Genomic DNA, 19410 nt, shown 5'->3' on the forward strand with positions numbered 1-19410 from the left:
AAGACTCGAAACCGAGTATTACCTGGGGATAAAGGTTCAAACCATGCATTTCAGTCTATTGACACGAGTGGAACAAATTGTTATTTGGCATTAATTGAATTCACGAATAAATGAAACTTGTTATTTATTTTTCAACTATGCCAAGAAGAATGACATGTGTATCTTTATGCCCACTTTATATATAGTCTTTATAAGATATTCATGTGCATTTTTTGCAATCCCAAAAGGTATGATAATATAATCTATACTATGGACCAATATAGTTAGGCTCAAAAGTCTTTAAACTTTCAATTTTAAATTCTTACAATTTTGATTTTTTTAAAATTGAGAGAGAGAGAAGTGGGGTAGGGGTGGAAATTGTGAGAGAGTGCGCATGGGGAGGGGGGAACTTTGAGTGTGAGATTTTGTAGTTTTTGTTCCTTTACTTTCTTTAACTTTGAATATTTTTTACAATTTGAATTAATTTTATTTACACTTCAAAATTTGAATTAATAAAGGTATGTTCGTATAATTCTTTTCATGCATAAAATGGGAGCAACTCTTTAGTCCCAACTTGCATGGTTTGATCAATCTATTATGAAAACATATAGATTATGAAAACATAAGTAGCATTGTACTTGCTCGATACAAAAAAAAGGGAAAAAACCATCAATGTGAACATTTTTTTCTCTGTTGTCCCATGCTAAACCATTGTGAACATTTTCTTCTTTATCGCTTCTTCCTGTAAGTAGTTCTACCTTCCAATAATTATTGTGCGGTTGACTTAGAGATCACATAGAAAAGTGTGTAGGTGTGATTTTGAACCTAAAAGCTCACTTAGGAGTAATGTTTACATGCTGAAATTACTACTTCATGCTGGAATTAGTTACACGTACATGCTGGGAGTGGAATTTGTAGGCTAAAAAAGATGTTCACATGTGCTGAAATTGATGTATCAAATCAAAGTATATTAAAAAGCAAGTATTTGCTGGAAATGTGTTTTAGAAATATGATGTTCAAAAAAAAAAATATTTGCTGAAAACTATGCTTAGAAATGTGTTTAGTACTTCACTTATTGCTCCTCTTTGGTTTGTGCTTCATTCTTCTTTAGAGAAGTTAACGATTTTCAGTTTCTCATTTTCATATACCCTATAACCAGACAATTTGAAATCCATTTGAGTTTTAGATTTTAATTTTCCAAGAGATGTCCTTTTGGTCGATTCTCTATATTCTTTTCCCTCTATTGTTATACTATTCTCTTATTTCCATGCGGTTCATGCATATCTAACTTTTGGCGAATTAAACAATTTCTTATTTGTTGAGTTGCATTTGATGTGATTTGCTTTTAAAGAGCAGGTTTGATGTGATTTGCTTTCAAGAAGCAGGCTTAGTTTGGTGTGATGTGCTTTTGAGGAGGAGCTTAGTTAAGTCAGGCGCGGGCAATGCATAAGATAAGTTGTGCAGTTAGAATTCATAAAAAGTTTATTTTTATTTGCATAGCTTAAAAATGAACTTTGATGGAATTAAATTTCATTCGTCAAATAGGAATTGGTAATTCATGTCAATTAAGGCAAAATTATGCAAGTCAGTGCTTGAACCCGTGCCTCAAGTTCGCTAGTAATTACAAATAAAAGAACACACTTTATTATCAAAACAAGTAGAAGTGGTCTGCTTTTTACACTCTGCTCTGCACACTTCTCATTCTCTTCCAAACAATACAGCCTAGAAAGTTAACAAACGCAAGCCCCCTAATTTCTCTTTTGAAATAAATGGTTAAATAATCGAACGGGAAAGGAAGTCAAAAATGCAATCTCACACCAACCGGAGACCTAAAGAATAACAAGCAACTAAATTGTGAGAGAAAAAACAAAAACAAACGCTACATATCCAACGACCAAACGGAGAGAAGAAACGGGAAAATTTCAGATCATCCATAAATCACGAAATCAGGCTTCTTGGGAGCACAAGCAGCTAAAAATGCACTGACGCTGTCCCCCTAGCATTCGATGAATTGAGTTCCTAACTGGAGAAGAAAAGAAACCACCAATTAGAGCATGCTGCGAGTTTCATAAGAAGCCATAGAAATCAAAATTTTCAGAGAAATAGAAGCCATAGCAATATAAAACATCACGTACAAATTTTCCTACAAAGTTTCACCCCATGCTTTCTCTATCTGCAATCTGAGCTTCAGGAAGCTGAAACAAAAACCAGAGGCATTAAGGAGACTCAGAACAATTGAAGGGCCATTTTCAGCTTATTTTGTTTCCATTTAGGTAGCTTATAGAAAGCATCCTTCATCATCCCGAATTTCTCTCTGAACTCTTCAGAAGACAGGTAAGTCTGCAAGCATTATATTTGCAAAATCTCAGTAACAGCATGACAGAAGTGTAAACTTCTAGTGATTTGATAATTTCAGAGCAAATACCTCTCGCTTGGTGACATCAATTTCTGCAACAGGTTCAGTGGACGATATTTTAAGTCGTTCATATGGATATATTGGCAGACCTTCCTCGTCTTCAGCTTCACCCTCTTTTACATCTTCCTGTATGGTTAGAGCTTCTATCCTGCTGCTCATGGAGTTCTCTTTGGAGTTTGTCTCTGGATTTTCTTTGGGTGCCGCAGGGCTCACTTTTAACCACAAAAAGAGAGTACTTCAAACTTCAGTAGAACTCTTAGAGATGGATGCCTGCTTCACCATCTATAAGAAAAGCAACACTTACCTTTAAGAGACCGAGGGATAATATTTTCTCGTGGTCGTTGGTCAAAAGTTGAAGTTAAAGCTGCAATAGCTGCAGATCTGGAAGCCAACTTTGCTGAATCTGGGGTCACAGATTTTGGATATAGCTTTCGGACAACTGGGGGAGGAGTTGAAAGGTTCCTCGCATTTGGGTTCTCAAAAGTAGCAGCAAGTGCATTGAAGGCTGGAGACCTACCCCTCACACGTACTCGTTCGGGGCTGAAAGACATGCTTCGGGAACGCTGTGATTTATCTGCAACAGCAGACCTTCCACCATAGGATACAGGTGTTCTCCTTTTAGGTTTCTATTATCATGCAAACATGTTTCTGATCAGAAAATCAAACTAAACAGTACTACAGGCTATTGCAATAAGAACAAGCAGACGAATAAATAAGAAAATGCTAACAGCTGTAAGGTGTCGACTGTAGTACATATATAAGATGACAAATCTTAAAGGAAGGTATTCTCCAATGCAAAATATATTTTAAGGCATTTTAGTGATTATGTAGAAAATAACTAGCTTAAGTGTTATGGCCCCACAATCACATGATTCACATCTTATATGTGGTACTACATCTCTTCCACTTCTTCAGCAGTTTAATCAGAAAAGTAGGAGCCATCTTCAGCGTCTCAAGCTCCACAATAACACCATGACATACATTGAGAACCACAATAACACCATGACATACATTGAGAACGGTTCCATATAACCAATTAGAAAAAAATGATGGTTGTGAGTTAAAAAAGCAACCACTGGTTTTTGGGCAGCTTATCAGCCAGGCCCCTCTCTGCCTATTAATCTTATTCTCCCCGTTTTCCAGTTTCAGGCTAAATCTCCAAATTGACAAAAGGTTTCACTATGACATCAAGTAATTCTCAACTGTGAGGAAATCACGTCTATCCAATTTCTTATTTGAAATGTCAAGTTTCAAGTGTTATAGTCTTGACAAGACTCTTGAAGCACTAATGCCGCTATAACATGAAGATAAAGGAATATCTTCACATCACAATAAGCTTATTGCACATTTTACATAAATTTCAAAAACGTTCTTTTAGATGATCTATCCTCTCCATCCATTTAATTTCCATTTAATTTCAGCACGATTAATACAGATCCAAAATAATCTAGCACTGATAGTAAGCTTTTTGATATCCTCTGGTTCAAAAATTCCAAAATGAATCTTTTCATTCAACGAGGTAAGTTTGACCCCACACAATTAGAGACTTAGACTATACTTACTATTTTGAGGTAAGTTGGATGAAACTCTGCAAAGAGGGGCTATTAGAGCATCCACATTGTAATAAGCAAATTAGTATGAATAAGCAAACTTAACAACAATGCTAAAAAAATATCTCACATTGTAATAAGCAAAGTTACATGTCTTTTAGCAAATAACCAAATTTCACTCATTCCATAACCAAACTTAACAACTTTTACCAATAATCAAAACTCAATAATCAAACCCAATAACCAAACTCAAAACTAAAAAACACCTCACATTAGAATCATCTCATCGAGACGAATAATTGGGTGTGGTCGGGTGCGTGATTAGAAATCGTTTGCAATTGGACATAGGCGCATTGCGTATTGTGGGGGTTTTTTTTATAGGGATGCAAAAATAACCAATGTGGAGATAAAGTTTGTTAAGTTTGATTATGAACTAAATGAATAATCAAATGCTGATGTGGTACATTTTGGTTATTGATTTTGATTATTCCCATTGCGGATGCTCTTAGTTGTTCCTTTTGTGGTGTCAGCTCCAAACATCCAGTTAGCAGACCCTACTCTAAATTTTGACGTCTTTCGCTTATGCAGCACAATCCTCATTCAATAGCATTCTCAAAATTAGGTCAAAAGATCTGTAGTAGTCTATATCTAAGCAGATACTACATCAGTTCATTTCCGTAGCACCGAAAAATAGAGAGATTGCATTAGTCTCAAAGGTTCAAAGGAACTCAACATAGTTGGCCTGGAACCATTCATAAAGAGAAGCATATATGTAAGGGTTTCACGGGGAATTCCAACCCACGAAAGCTCTACACCCACGACATAATATCAAAACTAAAGCGTGGGCATCAATAACAAGCAAAAACACAACACCTCATACGCAATAGCCCAATTGGTGCAGTATGTTCTCTTCAGCATACAAGTCTACCGGTCTTCAATTTTCATTCTACCTCAAAGGGTTCTGGGTGACATTGAAAGATTGCTGAAGTCCTTTCTTTGGTCTGGTCCTGAACTTAAAACTTCTGGTGCTAAGGTGGCCTGGCAGTTTGTGTGTGCTCCTAAGGAGAGGACTCAGATTCAGACTTCTCAAAAACTGGAATAGAGCCTCCATGTTAAGGCATTTGTGGACCTTATGTTTAAGATCTGATACTCTATGGATAAAATGGATTCACACCTACATCATCGAAGATCAAAGTTTATGGAGAGTTAAAATTCCTAATGAGGCTTCTTGGACCATTAGGAAGATCTTTCACCTCAGGGACTTAGCTTAACCATGGATTATATACATCATTGGCGATGGCCTCTACTTTCCTATGGATTGATTACTGGCATGCATTGGGACCTCTATATCAGAAATTTGGGGATGCAATGGTAGTCAATAAGGAAAAATCTTTGCTCACCAAGGTATCTGCCATCATTCACCAAGGTACCCAGAAATTGAGTAGACCAAGGAGTGTGGCCACTAGGGAAATTGTTACTCATATCCCCTCTACTCTGATCCCTAATACAACTGTCCCTGATTCTGTTAGATGGACTTTAACTAGGGATGGCAAGTTTTCTGCAAAATCTGATTGGCAGCCCTTGAGGGCATCTTTTCCCATTGCTCCATGGGCAAAAACTGTTTGGTTCTCTCACCATATACCTCGTTAGGCCTTCATAGAGTGGATTGCTTTTATGGGAAGACTATCCAACACGGATAGGCTGCTTAGTTGGAGGCTGGGGATTGATGCAGTTTGTACTCTATGCCTTGATGCAATGGAATCTCATGAGCACCTCTTTTTTGAGTGTCCTTATTCTGAGGAGGCATGGAAGATGGTCTTAAATAAGAAGACCTGTTTTGGGGCTGTCAGGAGAAATTGATTGGGTTTGTTCTTGGATGAATGGAGTTTCTATTCCTAGCGCAATTTAAAAGCTTTTGTTGGCAGCTACTATCTATTGGATTTGGCGTGAAAGGAACAACAAAGTATATCAAGGCAAAGCTCTCCCTACTCCTTTCCTAGGCTCACATTATTACTGAAGTTAGAGCATGTCTATGCTCATGGAGAAGTCTCAAATGAACCGATGGGAACTGGATGTTGGTTGATGTATGGGGTTTAAGCTCTAGGATCTATAGATCCTAGCTGTTTGCTGTTTTGTTTCTTACTTTCTCTGTGTCTTGCTCCCTGCTGCTGTTTATGCAGAGGTGTCTGGGGACATAGTTTGTTCTTGTTTTACGGTCTTTTCTGTTTGTGTCCAGCCCCTGCTGGTGTTTATGCAGGTGTCTAGGCCTTAGTTCTTTGGTTTCCAGTTGAGGCACCTTTTTGGTAGCCATTTCAGAGTCTGTATTGTAAAAACTCTGTTTGATTGTGATTGTTTGCTTTATAAAGTGGTTAATTTACCCCCCCAAAAAATGTACTAATGCAAACTTACGTAAAGAAGTCTATCAACATGGCAAATGTAAAATTACCATGTCAAGTACATTTGTTGTTTTGATAATTCACGTGTCTCAATCAGCTTACGCGGACATCTCCTAATCCAGGGGAATAGTAAATTTGTTGTTCCCTCACCATATTGTCATCCAATCCTTTAATTTAATACAAAAAAGTAGGCAGACCAAAGACATGAAGTGAAACTATAGGCCCAATCACCCAGATTTACATGTAGAATGTGCAAAAGGGAAGATGGTTCTAACAAATAAGCAAGATGGGGGAGGAAAAAAAGATGAAAATAATCAAGATCAAGAAAGGTCTGTACACTGAAGGAAGCATAAGAGAAGAATATGTACTTCTAAAATTGGAGTGCCCCCATTTTTCACTATTGCAAGCTTCCTTTGGAATGAGTTTCCATGCATCTGCAACCATATGAAAGCATAAGTATCTCCCAAAAAGTCATAAATACCTAGTTAATGTCCAGGAATTACATCATAATAGATTACTTACGGCAGATTTTGTAGAGTCCCAGGTGAAGAAACGTGTGAAAAAAGGCGGTTCACTCCCTTCAGCAATAATATATATTGGAGCTTCATGAGATAACTTTTCGAGAAGAAAATCACGTTCAAGAAATTTCTGTTAAGAAACGATAATAGGAGATTGTGGATGAGACCAAGAAACTTGCAAGCATCAGAACCCAAGAGATGGTTACTCTATGACATTAGGGTGACTTGGGGATTTTTGTTGTTTACAGCACATCTATTAATATGAAAGTACATCATGACATGTGGGGAGCACATCTATTATCATGACATGTTGGGGATTTTTGGGTTTCACGAGGACTGTCCTTCGCCCTGTTGGGCCCAGAGTGCCCCCATGGATTTGGTTACACAATGCCACTCCTTGCGACCGCTCTAAAAACAGACTTGCGGGTGCGATGTCGAATGCCATAAAAGACTTAATTGAAACCCTTCCTACAACCAATTGGTTTTAGGAGAGATGGTGGAAAGCGGTCCGACACGCCCATGGCCTTGGGCCTCTTTAAAACTAACAAACTAACAAATCATTGACTCAGAACAGAAAATCAATGCACTGACAATGTTCTACAAGCTATAAAGCTTCCTCCAATGGTCCAAACCACCGACTCTGTATTAGTCACACTAGTAGCCACTTTTTGTCTCTATCAAATCGAAGCGCGGAAGTTTCTTCAAGCAGAAACCTTTTAGATCATACCTCTCCAATAGTTAGAGCATGTATTCTAGTCTTGGAATCGACCTGTTGCCCAACCCAGATGAAGATGTCTGAGCGACAATCCAGGATGTATATATCTTCAGTCATCAAATCGTCCTGATTGAAATTGTATATTTCGGTCACCTGCAGTTGCAACTCATAACTCAATCATGGTGCATAGATTCAGCAGAATTATTGTTATTAGAACCAGCATGCGTGGTGAGCAACAGTATCGTCTTACTTCCAAAATAAAGTCCGATAAGAAAATGCAGTTCAACAGGCAACTGAACGGTCTATTATATACCATAAGTAAGATTATATTATAGCAAAAAAAAGAAACTGGAGAAGAAAAAAGGGGAACGGGACTTGAAAATTGGTGTCTCTTTAGAAAAATTTCAAAATGGTAGCAAGGGACAAAGCATGCACTGTAAATCCCACTAAGATAACAGATAGAGAACTCAAGGGGAATACAAACCTTCAAATCACCTGAAGACCAGCAGGCATTTCAGCAGTAATCAGTGCAATGGAAGGGACGGAAAGAATCAGATTACAACAAACACCAAGAATCACATGAATTGGAATACGACGTTATTAAGAAATAATCTGTCCCAACCTTTTATGAAAGTACAAGAGAATAGATGAGATTCACTTTCAGCATCCCTTCCAATCTTTTGGCTGGGGTATTCAGATTTTCCACCTAACAAATCCCAATATTGTTCAGATTCTGCACCTTCTTTTTGTGTTTTCGACTGCAGATTTGGCTGCATGGAGAATGTAAAACATGTGAGGACTAGCTAGACCTGACTAGAGCGAGACAAAATGTTTTTTAAAACCCTTTCGATGCCTAGAACCAGTGTATACACACTTATTGAAGTACTGTCAGAGCATTCAGATGAAAGGATCAAACCAATTTAAGTCATTCACTGACTAGTGAGGAGATATCCACTACAATTCAGAAATGCAAATTTTATACGAATATTACTCTTTCTATGCATTCTGTCTACCAAAGATGTGTTACATAAGCACAGCTCATGCCAATATCTAAGTGCTGAATCAAAACTCATCAGAGTTATTTCAAAGATTAATGAAACTTTTTTGCCGTTCAAAAACAAAAACTCATCAGAGTTGGAAAACATCCAGAAACTAAGTAGACCTTTATGAGATCCAGCTGCCTTTCAACTAGTTCCTGGTCCTCTGAAGTTGTAAGATTTCCGGACCACGTAAACACAGTTGACCCACTGTGTAGGATGTAGCAGTAAGAGGAGTTTAAAGATGAAGCGACCTGATTCAAATAAAAAGACGAGTAAAAAAACTTCATAAATATTCGAGGTCAATATTATAGGACATAAATATGAATAATGTGTTGGTAGTAATCTCAGTGTGGGACATCCACAAATCGTCGATCATCAACAAATCGGATCGCATAGAATAACTTGACATGATATGTAGTTATCATTTTATTGTGAGGTTCTCTTGCATTTACAGGAAAATTTCAAAGTTACTGAAGACGGCCTCTTATGGAAGCGGAGGGGCTCTTAGCAGCACTATTATTTCGTTTTGCCAGCAATCAAGATGCTGCTAGCTGAAGCCTCTTTGGTAGCCAATAAAGAAGTAACCAAAAGAGAGATTACAATAAATCAGAAAAGGAAGAAGACTGACAGTCCCTCCATATCTAGTTCGCGAGAAATAACAAAATAATGGGAAAAACCCAAAAAATGGGACCGGAAACACAAATGTTGTGGAGTCTGAAAAACTGCATCTACTCAGAGGAAAAGACAGAAAATTAGAAGGCAAGCTCTAAGCAGGACTTACTGGTTCCACTTGAATTGCTTGCATATTTTCAGGCCCAGAACCTTGTACCCGAAACAATGCGAGTCCATCCTCTGTATATGTTATATCAGGAAGTTCAGTCTCTGCAATGTGTTTCTTGTATCCATCACTGAGACCACCCTGATGAGTAAACAAATTAGAGTAACAGTGAATGTGAAAATAAATTAACATGAAAAATTGAATTCAAAATATTAACTCTAAAGTGAACAACGTTAGCTTGAGTGAAAAAAAAAAAAAAAACAAAGACAAAATTCTAAAAAGTCCTATACCTTAAATACAATAAAGCTCTGAAAGATTGAAAAGAACTGGATCGGTTCATTTCCTTCGTAGATTCGAGCCTGTAAATCAACAATAACCAAAATTGTAATATAAATGTACTTCGTACGAACACACAAAACATTCGCAGTTATAGATTCCTAATCTAGCGGCCATTCGTTAAGGTAACATTACCTGAACAGGTAAAAACTTCAGCGACTCGACCATTTTGCTTGCCTGTGAGATAGCTGAAGCTCGATCTTCCTTTTGTTGTGTGATCAGAGAATGGTAAATAATTAGATTCACAAATCACATGAAAGCTACATCAAATTAGGGTCATGACACGGTTGACGGATGATGCAAGAAAAAGCAAAGAAAAAATAAAAAGGCGGTTACATACCGTATTCCAATACCATACTACACTTCTACGTTTTTGTCTGCACTTGTGCAGCTTGAGTTGCGTGCGCGCACGCGTGTGTGCATGCGTGTGAGTGTGTGTGAAGAAGAAGAAGAAGAAGAAGAAGAAGAAGAAATGACTGAAATTTGTGAATCGTGGTGTTTCCAACAAATGCAAACAAAGATTTCATGGTTCAGACTTCAAGTAACATAATGTCATCTTCATACGCTTACATGACGTGAATCGATTCAAACACCATCTGCAAAGGTTCCCAATGGATTGAAGATGAAACACTTGACAGGTCACAGGTGTGATGTTAAACAAGAACTGTACAGGTAAAGAATGACATGCTACTACATGTCTTGGACCAAGGTGACATAATAAGAAAGGAACGAAATAAAACACGAAACAAAGACAGTAGAACTCAGCCAAAAAGCATTTCATTGTTTTCCTAGTAGTCAGGCACAACTGATAAAGCCAAAATGAGAAACGTCCAAAGAAATGATAGCGGTATGGGAGAGACAGAATAACAAAGGAATTTGCTTGTAAGCTAAAAGTTTAAATGCATGGAAGATAAACAAGGGGAAAATGCTCGAGATGTGTTACTTGAGTTCAACGTAGACCAGCAAATGAAGATGTAAATATCAATGGGATAACTGAAGAGGAACGTGATATATCTCGTTGTTTTAGAACGATCTGTACTATTACTTGTAGATTAATATGTAAGTTTAGTGCAGTTTGACGTCAAAAGAATAACTAAACTCAAAATTATTTTCACCTCAACACTCTGCTTTCCAAACCACGTCCCTATAAGGTATTCCTCTTTATCTTCTCCAGGATAAGAATACTGAAAGATATAGCAATCTCCACTGTAGAATTTTGACTGGTCAGATGCTGGAAGGAGAATCTTCTCTTGCCCATTTATACGCCAAACCTGTGCAAGCATTTAGGAAACGACCATTAGCAACAAACCAGAGATCTAAATTTCCAAAACAGACTTTATGCTGCATCATAGTCGATATTGTTCTTCCTTCATAAAGGGCTTACACTTACTGTCAGAGGGGAATACAGATGAAATAGTATCCAGAAATCGTTTGCTCATTTCATGTGACAAAAGTCATAAGTATTTCAGATACACGTAAGGATCACTAGTCTATACTTTCCTAGATTAATATGGACACTCATCAACTTAATGCAGCACCTGTAGATTTCCAGTGCAGTCAATATGTGGTTGCGGCTCTTCTTTTGCAGGAGCAGCTTTCAATAGACCCTTCACATTAACTCCCTGGCGTTTTAGAAGTGCTGCACAATCGTTACCCGATAACAGTGGTAAGAACTTCTCTCGTACAAAAAGGAACAAGAATAGCAACAGGCATAGAAACACACAGATATACGACATATGCAAAAATCTAGGTGCAGAAAATCTATTGCGATAAAAATTTCCTGGGACAAGCCACGAAAAAAAAATCAGTTACTGACCAGCAACCTTTCCTCTGCCATCCTCAGATACAGCTACATCATCAGCCTGAGGCCAGGAAACAAACTTTGACCGGAACATAACTGTCTCAAATCCCTCAATTACCCGAATTATATGAGATTTTGGACGATTGAGGCCACGAACAAGCTCCTGTTCAGCAGAATTAGTAATGATAGAAGGATGGAAGGATAATTCACGTCAAATTACCAATCACTAAAAAGAAACAAAAATTACATCTGCAGCTCCACTTGCACTTTTCCTTTCGTCTAGAGACGTACTTCTTCCCATCCACACAAAAACTTCTAGCCCACAATCCAAAAGATAACATCGTTTTGTGTCTAGGAGCTCCTTAGTCAAAGAATCAGCCCCAACAGGTTCTGCCTGCCCCTTGTCAACGCTGTAATAAAAGTAGACTTTTTTTGTCAGAATTCAGAAATAAGATACAAGTATTTATAACTAATACCGCAACAAAAACTTCTATTTCTAATTGTAATTACTTCTGTTAACCAATGCCCATGTTTTCCTCAATAATATTCAGCTTGTGCAAATGAAAGTCCAGTTCGGAAACATATTCCTTAAATCCGGTTTCTTCCATTTTTCATTTTTCAAATTTAAAATTTAATTTTAAACAGATTAACAGGAATTAAATAAAAATTACAGATGTATAAATCTCAAAAATATTAGCACAGAACAGAAAGACACCTTAATAAATGCTATATGAAATAATTTACGTGAAGATAACTTAATGTTTAGCCAATTGCATCCACCAGATAGCAACTATGAACAACAGAATAAAAATTATATTGTAATGTAAGGTTTCAAAAGGAATTCAACTACAAAAAAGTTGGACAAAAAGAAGGGTAAAAGAGAATCCAAGTAGATCTATATTTGCAATATATCATTTGGGCCTTTGGTAATATCAAATGCTTTTAGAAAGAGATCAATTTAACCTCTAAATAAATGTCAAATGGCATGCATTACCGAAAAAGACTCGTAGAAACTGCATCAGCAGCTTTATCCTCGTCATTGGCTGTTTTCCTTGGAAGTGGGGCAAAGCCCCCAAAGAAACCCCAGAATTCACCAGTATCAGCATCAGCCATCAATTTTCCATCCTCTGTTAGACAGACATTGAATAAACTTAGTTACTGAAAGTAATTAATGTTTGTCTTTGAAAATATGAAATTGATTATTCACTTACCGATGGCGGCTATCTCACATTTTCCATCATGGTATGTATCTTTAATGTACTGCACAACTTCAAGTGCTTTGGCCCTTTCTTGTATAGAAGAGTTAGAACCATTGAACTGAAAGATTTTCGACTTGGTATCCAGTATAAAGATGTCATCATGACTGAGAGAGGATCGAGCAAAAGGAACCTATCCCCAGCATTAAAAAAAGAAAGAAATAGGAAAATAAGCTGATATATGATACATATCCGTGAACCATCATCAGCTGGGCACCTGAAGAATAAAACTTACCTCTTTCACTTGAACAACATGCTTTCCTTTGCAAACAAACAACCGCGTAATGTGCTCCTCAGCCTCCACATGCTTAAAACCAGAGGAAACTCCACCTTCTTGAGGTATAATACATGGTTTAAAATAAGAGAGGAACTTTTCAGTTTCATGGCCTTGTACTTCACGATACTGAACAGCACGCCCACCAAGAGCTGCATCCAATTCGACGGTCTTGATGGCTGCAGCACCAGCTTCATCCTATTTAAACAGCGTTGAGATGGCAATCTTACAGTAGTCGCAAGACATCCGATGGACGTTACAAGTATATAATAGTAACTGTACCTGACTGGTATCTTTCCCAACCCAATAGTGGATATCATGACGCAAGGCCCCACTTTTTAGAGCAATTGTCTGCAAAAAGAAAAGTAAGAAATATAAGATTCTTAAAAAATTCATGAATAATGAGTAGTTCCACATATGCAGAGTAGACAAAGATCAGGACTTAAATATACTATCTCACTTAAGATGAAAACCATGTAACCAACTAATACAGGCGAAGGCTGTTTTGGATTTTATATTAGCTGTATTGCCAGAGTGACTATCTGACTAGACCAATAAGAGCATGTAACTTAGTGCTCGCGTCCTTCCCCACACGTACCATGTTACTTGTACTTTCAAAACAAATCAAAGTATACGGTGACGTCCTCAAGCGTAAAAGTCCATTCCTTTACAATAAATAGCTAGTACCAACAGTTTCATTCATTTACCTACACTAATATCTCAATATTAGTTATCACCAAGCTGGGATGTTAGGTTGATGATGTCTCCGCCCTGGGGGATCATAAGAGTACCATCAGACCATTAAATGAATAATGTTCTTGGGTCTAACCTCCTCCATCAAAATCCAATGAAATCATAAGTCAAATGGCAAAATGCAAGGATATGTGAGTCAGAAATTCTGGGCACAAAAATGTATCTGAGAATGGGAACCAAGCCCCTTCCTTGATTAGCCCCTCTATTCTTCCCTAAGAGATACTTAAAGTAAAAGAAGACTTTGATCATCTGCATAAGAAAGAAACCTCAGTTACAGAAATGTAAGCAGTACGCTTCCAAATTCTAACTTTATGCCATTATCCACAGACTGTCGTCAGTTAATTATGGCCCTGGCTTTATAAATGTGGAAGAAAGCTAGTAAACTCTGAAGGAAAGGGACAAATGCAAAGTTCTACTATGAAACGATTGTTAGCTATACTAGGACTCTTCATTTGAGAATATCCAGTGGAGGAGAAATGCACGGGTATTTGAAGCCATGTGAAGAAATGCACTAAAAATGCAATAACACATTAGTTTGACCACTTACATAGATCACTAAAATGAGTAAAGCATCAATCATCATAAATACAATGTCATCAAGGGAAAAGTGTGTTTGATTAGAAAAAGATAAGTTACCTTCAAAACCACATATGAGTCCCCAGTAAAAAATTTGCCATGTGCGGACTTTGAGACAGGCACGGGCCGGAAGTTTTCAATACGCCATATTTCAATTCCGCTTTATATTGTAAAGGAAAACAGAATGTGAACATCCACAAATTGTCAATTCAAATACAAATACTTATGTGTAAACCCATTATAATTGGCAAAAAGCAGCAACAGCAGCAGCGACATAGTAATAGCACCATACATTATTGTTCCCTTGTTATGCATGTCAACCCCATTTACCCTTTGCTTGTGATAAACACAACTACAAGAATAGAACTTCATTACCCTCCGCGCAAAAGGAAAGAATAGTCTGCAAAGTAGTGCTGAGTGTTTGATTCTTAGTTTTACTACATTAGAAAGACAATTGCTAGGGAAGTTCACAACGTCACCACATCCTAAGGTAAAGGATACGCCTTTTGTCCAGCTCCCTGGAAAGCAGGATCCAAATCCCTCATCGAAACAGCCATACTGTGTCTTTGGCGGTTTGTTTTTTCACACTTTGGGCCGAAGATAGGAGTATAATCCTGAAATATGGGCACATGGAATAGGTAATGGATTTTCGAATTAAAGGTAGCATAATAATTCAACAACTCATTGCAGCTATGCCATATAGAAAATAAACAAACTCAGAACCTCATTAAAGAGGATTACCAAGAAAAAAAAAAGAGAGCATAAGCTTATGCATGAAACAAATGACAATTGTGGATTCAATTCAACCCCTCACTTCAATTTGGATTCCAATGATGTATCCCACAATAATTCTGGAGCCTGACCTCAATCAAGGTAAGTTTAGTCTCCAGTGTGATTTACAATTTGATTTACAATTTGAACCAGTTGAACTTCTACAACACCAACTCTGTTGCCAATAGAAATTCGTAGTAATGAAAGCTTTGAAAAATAAACATTATTCAACTTCAATTTGGTAGATCTAGTGGAACTAGATTGATCAGTAAAATGAAGTATCATTGAGTATTCTCAATGACTTATAGATTCATGTGCATGCCTCAAGATGAACCAACACATAATATCAAGAGTTCATTCGAACACACAACCTTCCCAACTAGTGAGACCTGTTCGCCGAAGAATCCATTTACCAAAAGCAACCAGAAACCTCCAAATCGCTACGAGATGTCGTCCAATTTCTCATCAAAGAGATTTTAACTTTTTCTTGTCCACATGAAATTAGTCTAAAATGGTCTATACCCTACTTGTCCAACCCTTGCATCTTTTTCTGATTGTGCTTGGATCTGTAAGATCCATGTTGACATAATTTTATCAGGTTTCTCGCAATAACAAGTTCATCTTATATTCATTTGCCTGTCTGATAACTTACAGTTTCCCGGTTTGTTTCTTGCTCTTTGTTAAATCAGCATCCTTTCCATGTCAAGTTTGGTTACATACATATATGCTTCCAAAGAACTGCTGCCTATTTTTTTCTAAGACACAACAAGTGGTAAGTGATTTAATCATGGCCCACTGTGAGGCTGTGAAGGTAAACAATGACATCAAAAGGCCACAGCTCAATGTGTCCATTCATGTCTTAATTCTCATAAAGGTGTGTTGGGTCATTCAGCTTTGGTTTCATCACAAACAAGATATACAATGTCACCCCTGGAAAAAGGAATGGCTACTTCAAATTCATTTTTATTTTGGTCTTTGTAGATTACAAATTACAATGCCTTTATGCTAACAAGATGAGCAAAGTAAACTTTCATGCAATGCTTGGCCTTTGGAAAATGCCTATTGATTCCATTCTCCAACTGCTTTTTCAGCTTATTAAAGTAAGCTATCTAACTCCTTACCTATCTGAATGAGTCTTTTTTTTTTTAATTTTAAGAGATGACGGTACTGGTCCTCGGTTCAATAAATGCAAATGATGTTCCAGAGATTAGTTACTCCTACTAATTAGAATGACAAAATAGAGAAACAACGAAAATAAATAAGAGGCAGAAGCATGAAAATGAAGACATTTCAAACCAAAGAACTTCAAATTTGAACCTAAAAGAAAAAGGGAGGGAGAGGAAGTTAAAGCGACCTCAAGGGTGGGGAAAGCACGGAGCAGCAAAGCTGGAAACAGTAAATTTTATTGTAAGGAGATTGGGCACGGGAAAACAAAGGGACAAAACTCATTATTTTGCTTTAGCGTTTAGATACCACTGAAATAAAGAGGACAATTTTCCTACCGAACCACCCCCCTCATGTATGGGAACAAGATCAAATGACGGCACAAAACCAAAAACAAAGCAATGTCTTCGTCTTGAAATTCTAGCATTCCTAAAACAAACCATCATAGATGCTCGCAAATAAGTAGGAGTAGTATTTACTTGGGTTTTCCATGATAATTACAGGCAATACCGCGAGAAATCAGCACAACTCAACCCAGATCAGCGAATGATATACTCAGACAGTCGACACAGATCAGGGAATTAAATCAAACCCTCACAACCCAACCATGCACACCTATAATTTGTATGCACAGCCAAAAAAATTATAAATTTTTTGAATTTCTAAACCAATTCGTTAAAAGGAATCGACTCCGCAAATTCATGCCTCGAAAATCAAGCACTCGAAATATAAAAAGAAAATTTTTTTTTTTACTAATTTCGGAGAAACCAATTAAGTAATAGGGAATACATTCCACAAATCCATGCCTCGAAAAGAAAACGCACTTGATTGATTTCAAGCTGAAAAAATAAAATGGGAAATGGGGCGAAGCGAACAAAACAAGAAGAGTTTCGATACAGAAATAAATACCTCTTCGTGGACAAAACTAATCCGAAGCAGAACAACAAAGGAATGAATGGGCAGATCCAATCTAATGACGCAAAGCAAACCAATTCAGTTCGATCTTTGCGAAACAGAAGGAGACTGGCTGAAAAAGGTGACAGACAAAGAGGAAAGTGGGGTTCACGAATAGCAAACAATTTCGAGTCTAGAAAGAGAGAGAAATTTAGAGGGGGGAGAGAGAAAAAAAAGTAGAGAGAGGGTTTGGAGGGAATGATGAGTGCCAGCGTGCTTATCACTAACCGCAGGAAAAAGGCCCCCACCCGCAGAGACAGAGAGAGAGAGAGAGAGAGATGAACTGTAAAATTTATTAAGTGGGTCGAAGAAGACGTTAACAACGTAATTGGAAGAGAGTTTTTAATTAACGCAATTGGTTATAATTATTGTCTCTATGGGGTAAGTAAAGTTTGGTGATGGAATGGTAAAATTGAACAACAGTAGAAACACAAAAAGGAAAAGGAAAAGGAAAAGAACAATATCAGGTACCTTTTATGATGTGTATAGGCTCTTTACAGGTAAAATTTGCTGTTGTGCTCAGGAACCTTTCTATATTTTGAATGCAAGCTTTTTTTAATTTTCATCTCCAGTTTTTAAAGATTCCTTGTTTTGTTTTTTAGGTAATAAAAATTAAGGGCGCTGTACATTGTTGCGTAGAGAGAGAAAATGAGGGTCCAAGAATGACTTTGGTTATGGTTGGTGATGGTGTGCTGATTTCCGCTTTTTGAGGCTGGGAAGAGAGAGAGAGAGAGAGGGGAAAGAGATACCGGTGGCAAGGTTGGCCACCGGCCATTATTCGTGCATTACCATACATGCGTTTCATGCAAGAACTGTCTTCCCTTTTATGCTTCATTGTTTCATGTATTGTTACCCATTAAATCGATGAAGAACTTGCGATTTATTAATTTTTTATAGGGTCATTTCGAATTTCATAAAGATTATTCAAAAAACTAATTATTATTCTTAAAATGTTTCTATGGGTTCATAAAAAAATCACCTCAATCCGATAATGGTAAGAGATTTTTTCAGAATTCGTAAGAGTGAAACACTTCATTTTAGATTAACACTTTATCAATTTTTAAATAGGCCCCACAAAGATGATTCAAAACGCTCATTATGTTTAAAATATTTTTTATGGGTTAAATTATCTCAATTTGATATCAATAATAGCTATTTCAGAATTTGTAAGACACCCTACAAATTCTTAACTAGCCCTTGCCGATATCGGGTTGAGGAAAAAAAAATATTCAAATACCAAACATGGAACAAAGAAGCATAAAAGGGGAGGGGTTCTTGCATGAAACGGTGCCCTTTTTTATTTTTTTATAAACATGATCCCCCAATCCGGTCTAGGAGGTTTATGCTTTGTTTGGAGCTTGTGAAACGTGGAAGAGAAGAAAAAATAATTAAGAAAGAAAATGAAGAGGAAAATTATACTATCCTAGAAGGGAATTGATTTTTACACCTTTTTTTTTTTTTATATCCATACTCCTTTTTTTGTTTTGTTTTTTAATGTTATAAATGTATGTATTATTTTATTTTTTTTGCTAAAAGATAAAAAAGAAAGTGTGGATATAAACAATGGGAGTGTGAAAATTAATTCCCTTCCTAGAATCCTATTTTGTCATTTTATCTTCTCTTCTTTCTCAAACCAAACAAGGGAACGGGAAAATTTTAAACTTTCCATTTTTTTGTCTTACTCTTCCACATGTTCAAAAAAAAAGCATTAGTTCTGGAATTCGAATAGGAGTTACGGAACTACAAATTCTAAGGAGATATACGGTGGAGGAACGTGGAGGGGTACCATAGGCTATTTGGAAACACTTGTCTTTTTGTTGGTTTCTCAGATTTTCAAACGATAGAAGAAATTGCGGATCACAAAAAAAACGATAGAAGAAATTCAAAATTTTAGAAAATCAGGAAGTGCTTTTTGAAGGCCTTTTAAGACAACGAGAAAATCTTCTTTACGGCTGTTTCGTAAAAACGTTACGGAACTCAATTGCGACCGTTCAAAATGTTTTTGGACAATTCGGATTGAAAATCAATTATGACCGATAATAAATGATTATGATTAATTTTTCCACGGAAAAATTTCATTAAAATCTGGACCGTCTAAAACCAAAATGGATGCACGAGATTGAATAGCTCCGT

The 19410-nt window shown here is 37.0% G+C and overlaps 1 protein-coding gene across 2 annotated transcripts; it reads right to left on the minus strand.

The window, feature by feature from the left end:
• Nucleotides 1-1600: 1600 nt before the first annotated feature.
• On the minus strand, nt 1601-17884 carry LOC131319061 (villin-4). Of its 2 annotated transcripts, none has more exons than XM_058349176.1 (24): nt 17749-17884; nt 14890-15002; nt 14449-14548; nt 13342-13410; nt 13021-13257; nt 12741-12918; nt 12524-12656; nt 11777-11939; nt 11545-11692; nt 11267-11367; nt 10844-10999; nt 9864-9932; nt 9683-9751; nt 9396-9533; nt 8737-8865; nt 8197-8344; nt 8059-8069; nt 7587-7727; nt 6864-6989; nt 6710-6775; nt 2700-3021; nt 2405-2607; nt 2115-2319; nt 1601-2002 (listed from the first exon to the last, which is right to left on the minus strand). In XM_058349176.1, exons 2-23 carry the CDS (start codon nt 14943-14945, stop codon nt 2206-2208), a joined length of 2877 nt encoding a protein of 958 aa, XP_058205159.1. In that variant the 5' UTR covers nt 14946-15002; nt 17749-17884; the 3' UTR covers nt 1601-2002; nt 2115-2205. The 2 variants fall into 2 exon arrangements, with proteins under 2 accessions (XP_058205159.1, XP_058205151.1); XM_058349168.1 differs by lacking the exon at nt 17749-17884 and adding an exon at nt 17233-17587.
• Between the last annotated feature and the right edge of the window lie 1526 nt (nt 17885-19410).

The sequence above is a fragment of the Rhododendron vialii genome, chromosome 1a (genome assembly GCF_030253575.1).
Source record: "Rhododendron vialii isolate Sample 1 chromosome 1a, ASM3025357v1".
In the NCBI taxonomy this organism is placed as follows: domain Eukaryota; kingdom Viridiplantae; phylum Streptophyta; class Magnoliopsida; order Ericales; family Ericaceae; genus Rhododendron; species Rhododendron vialii.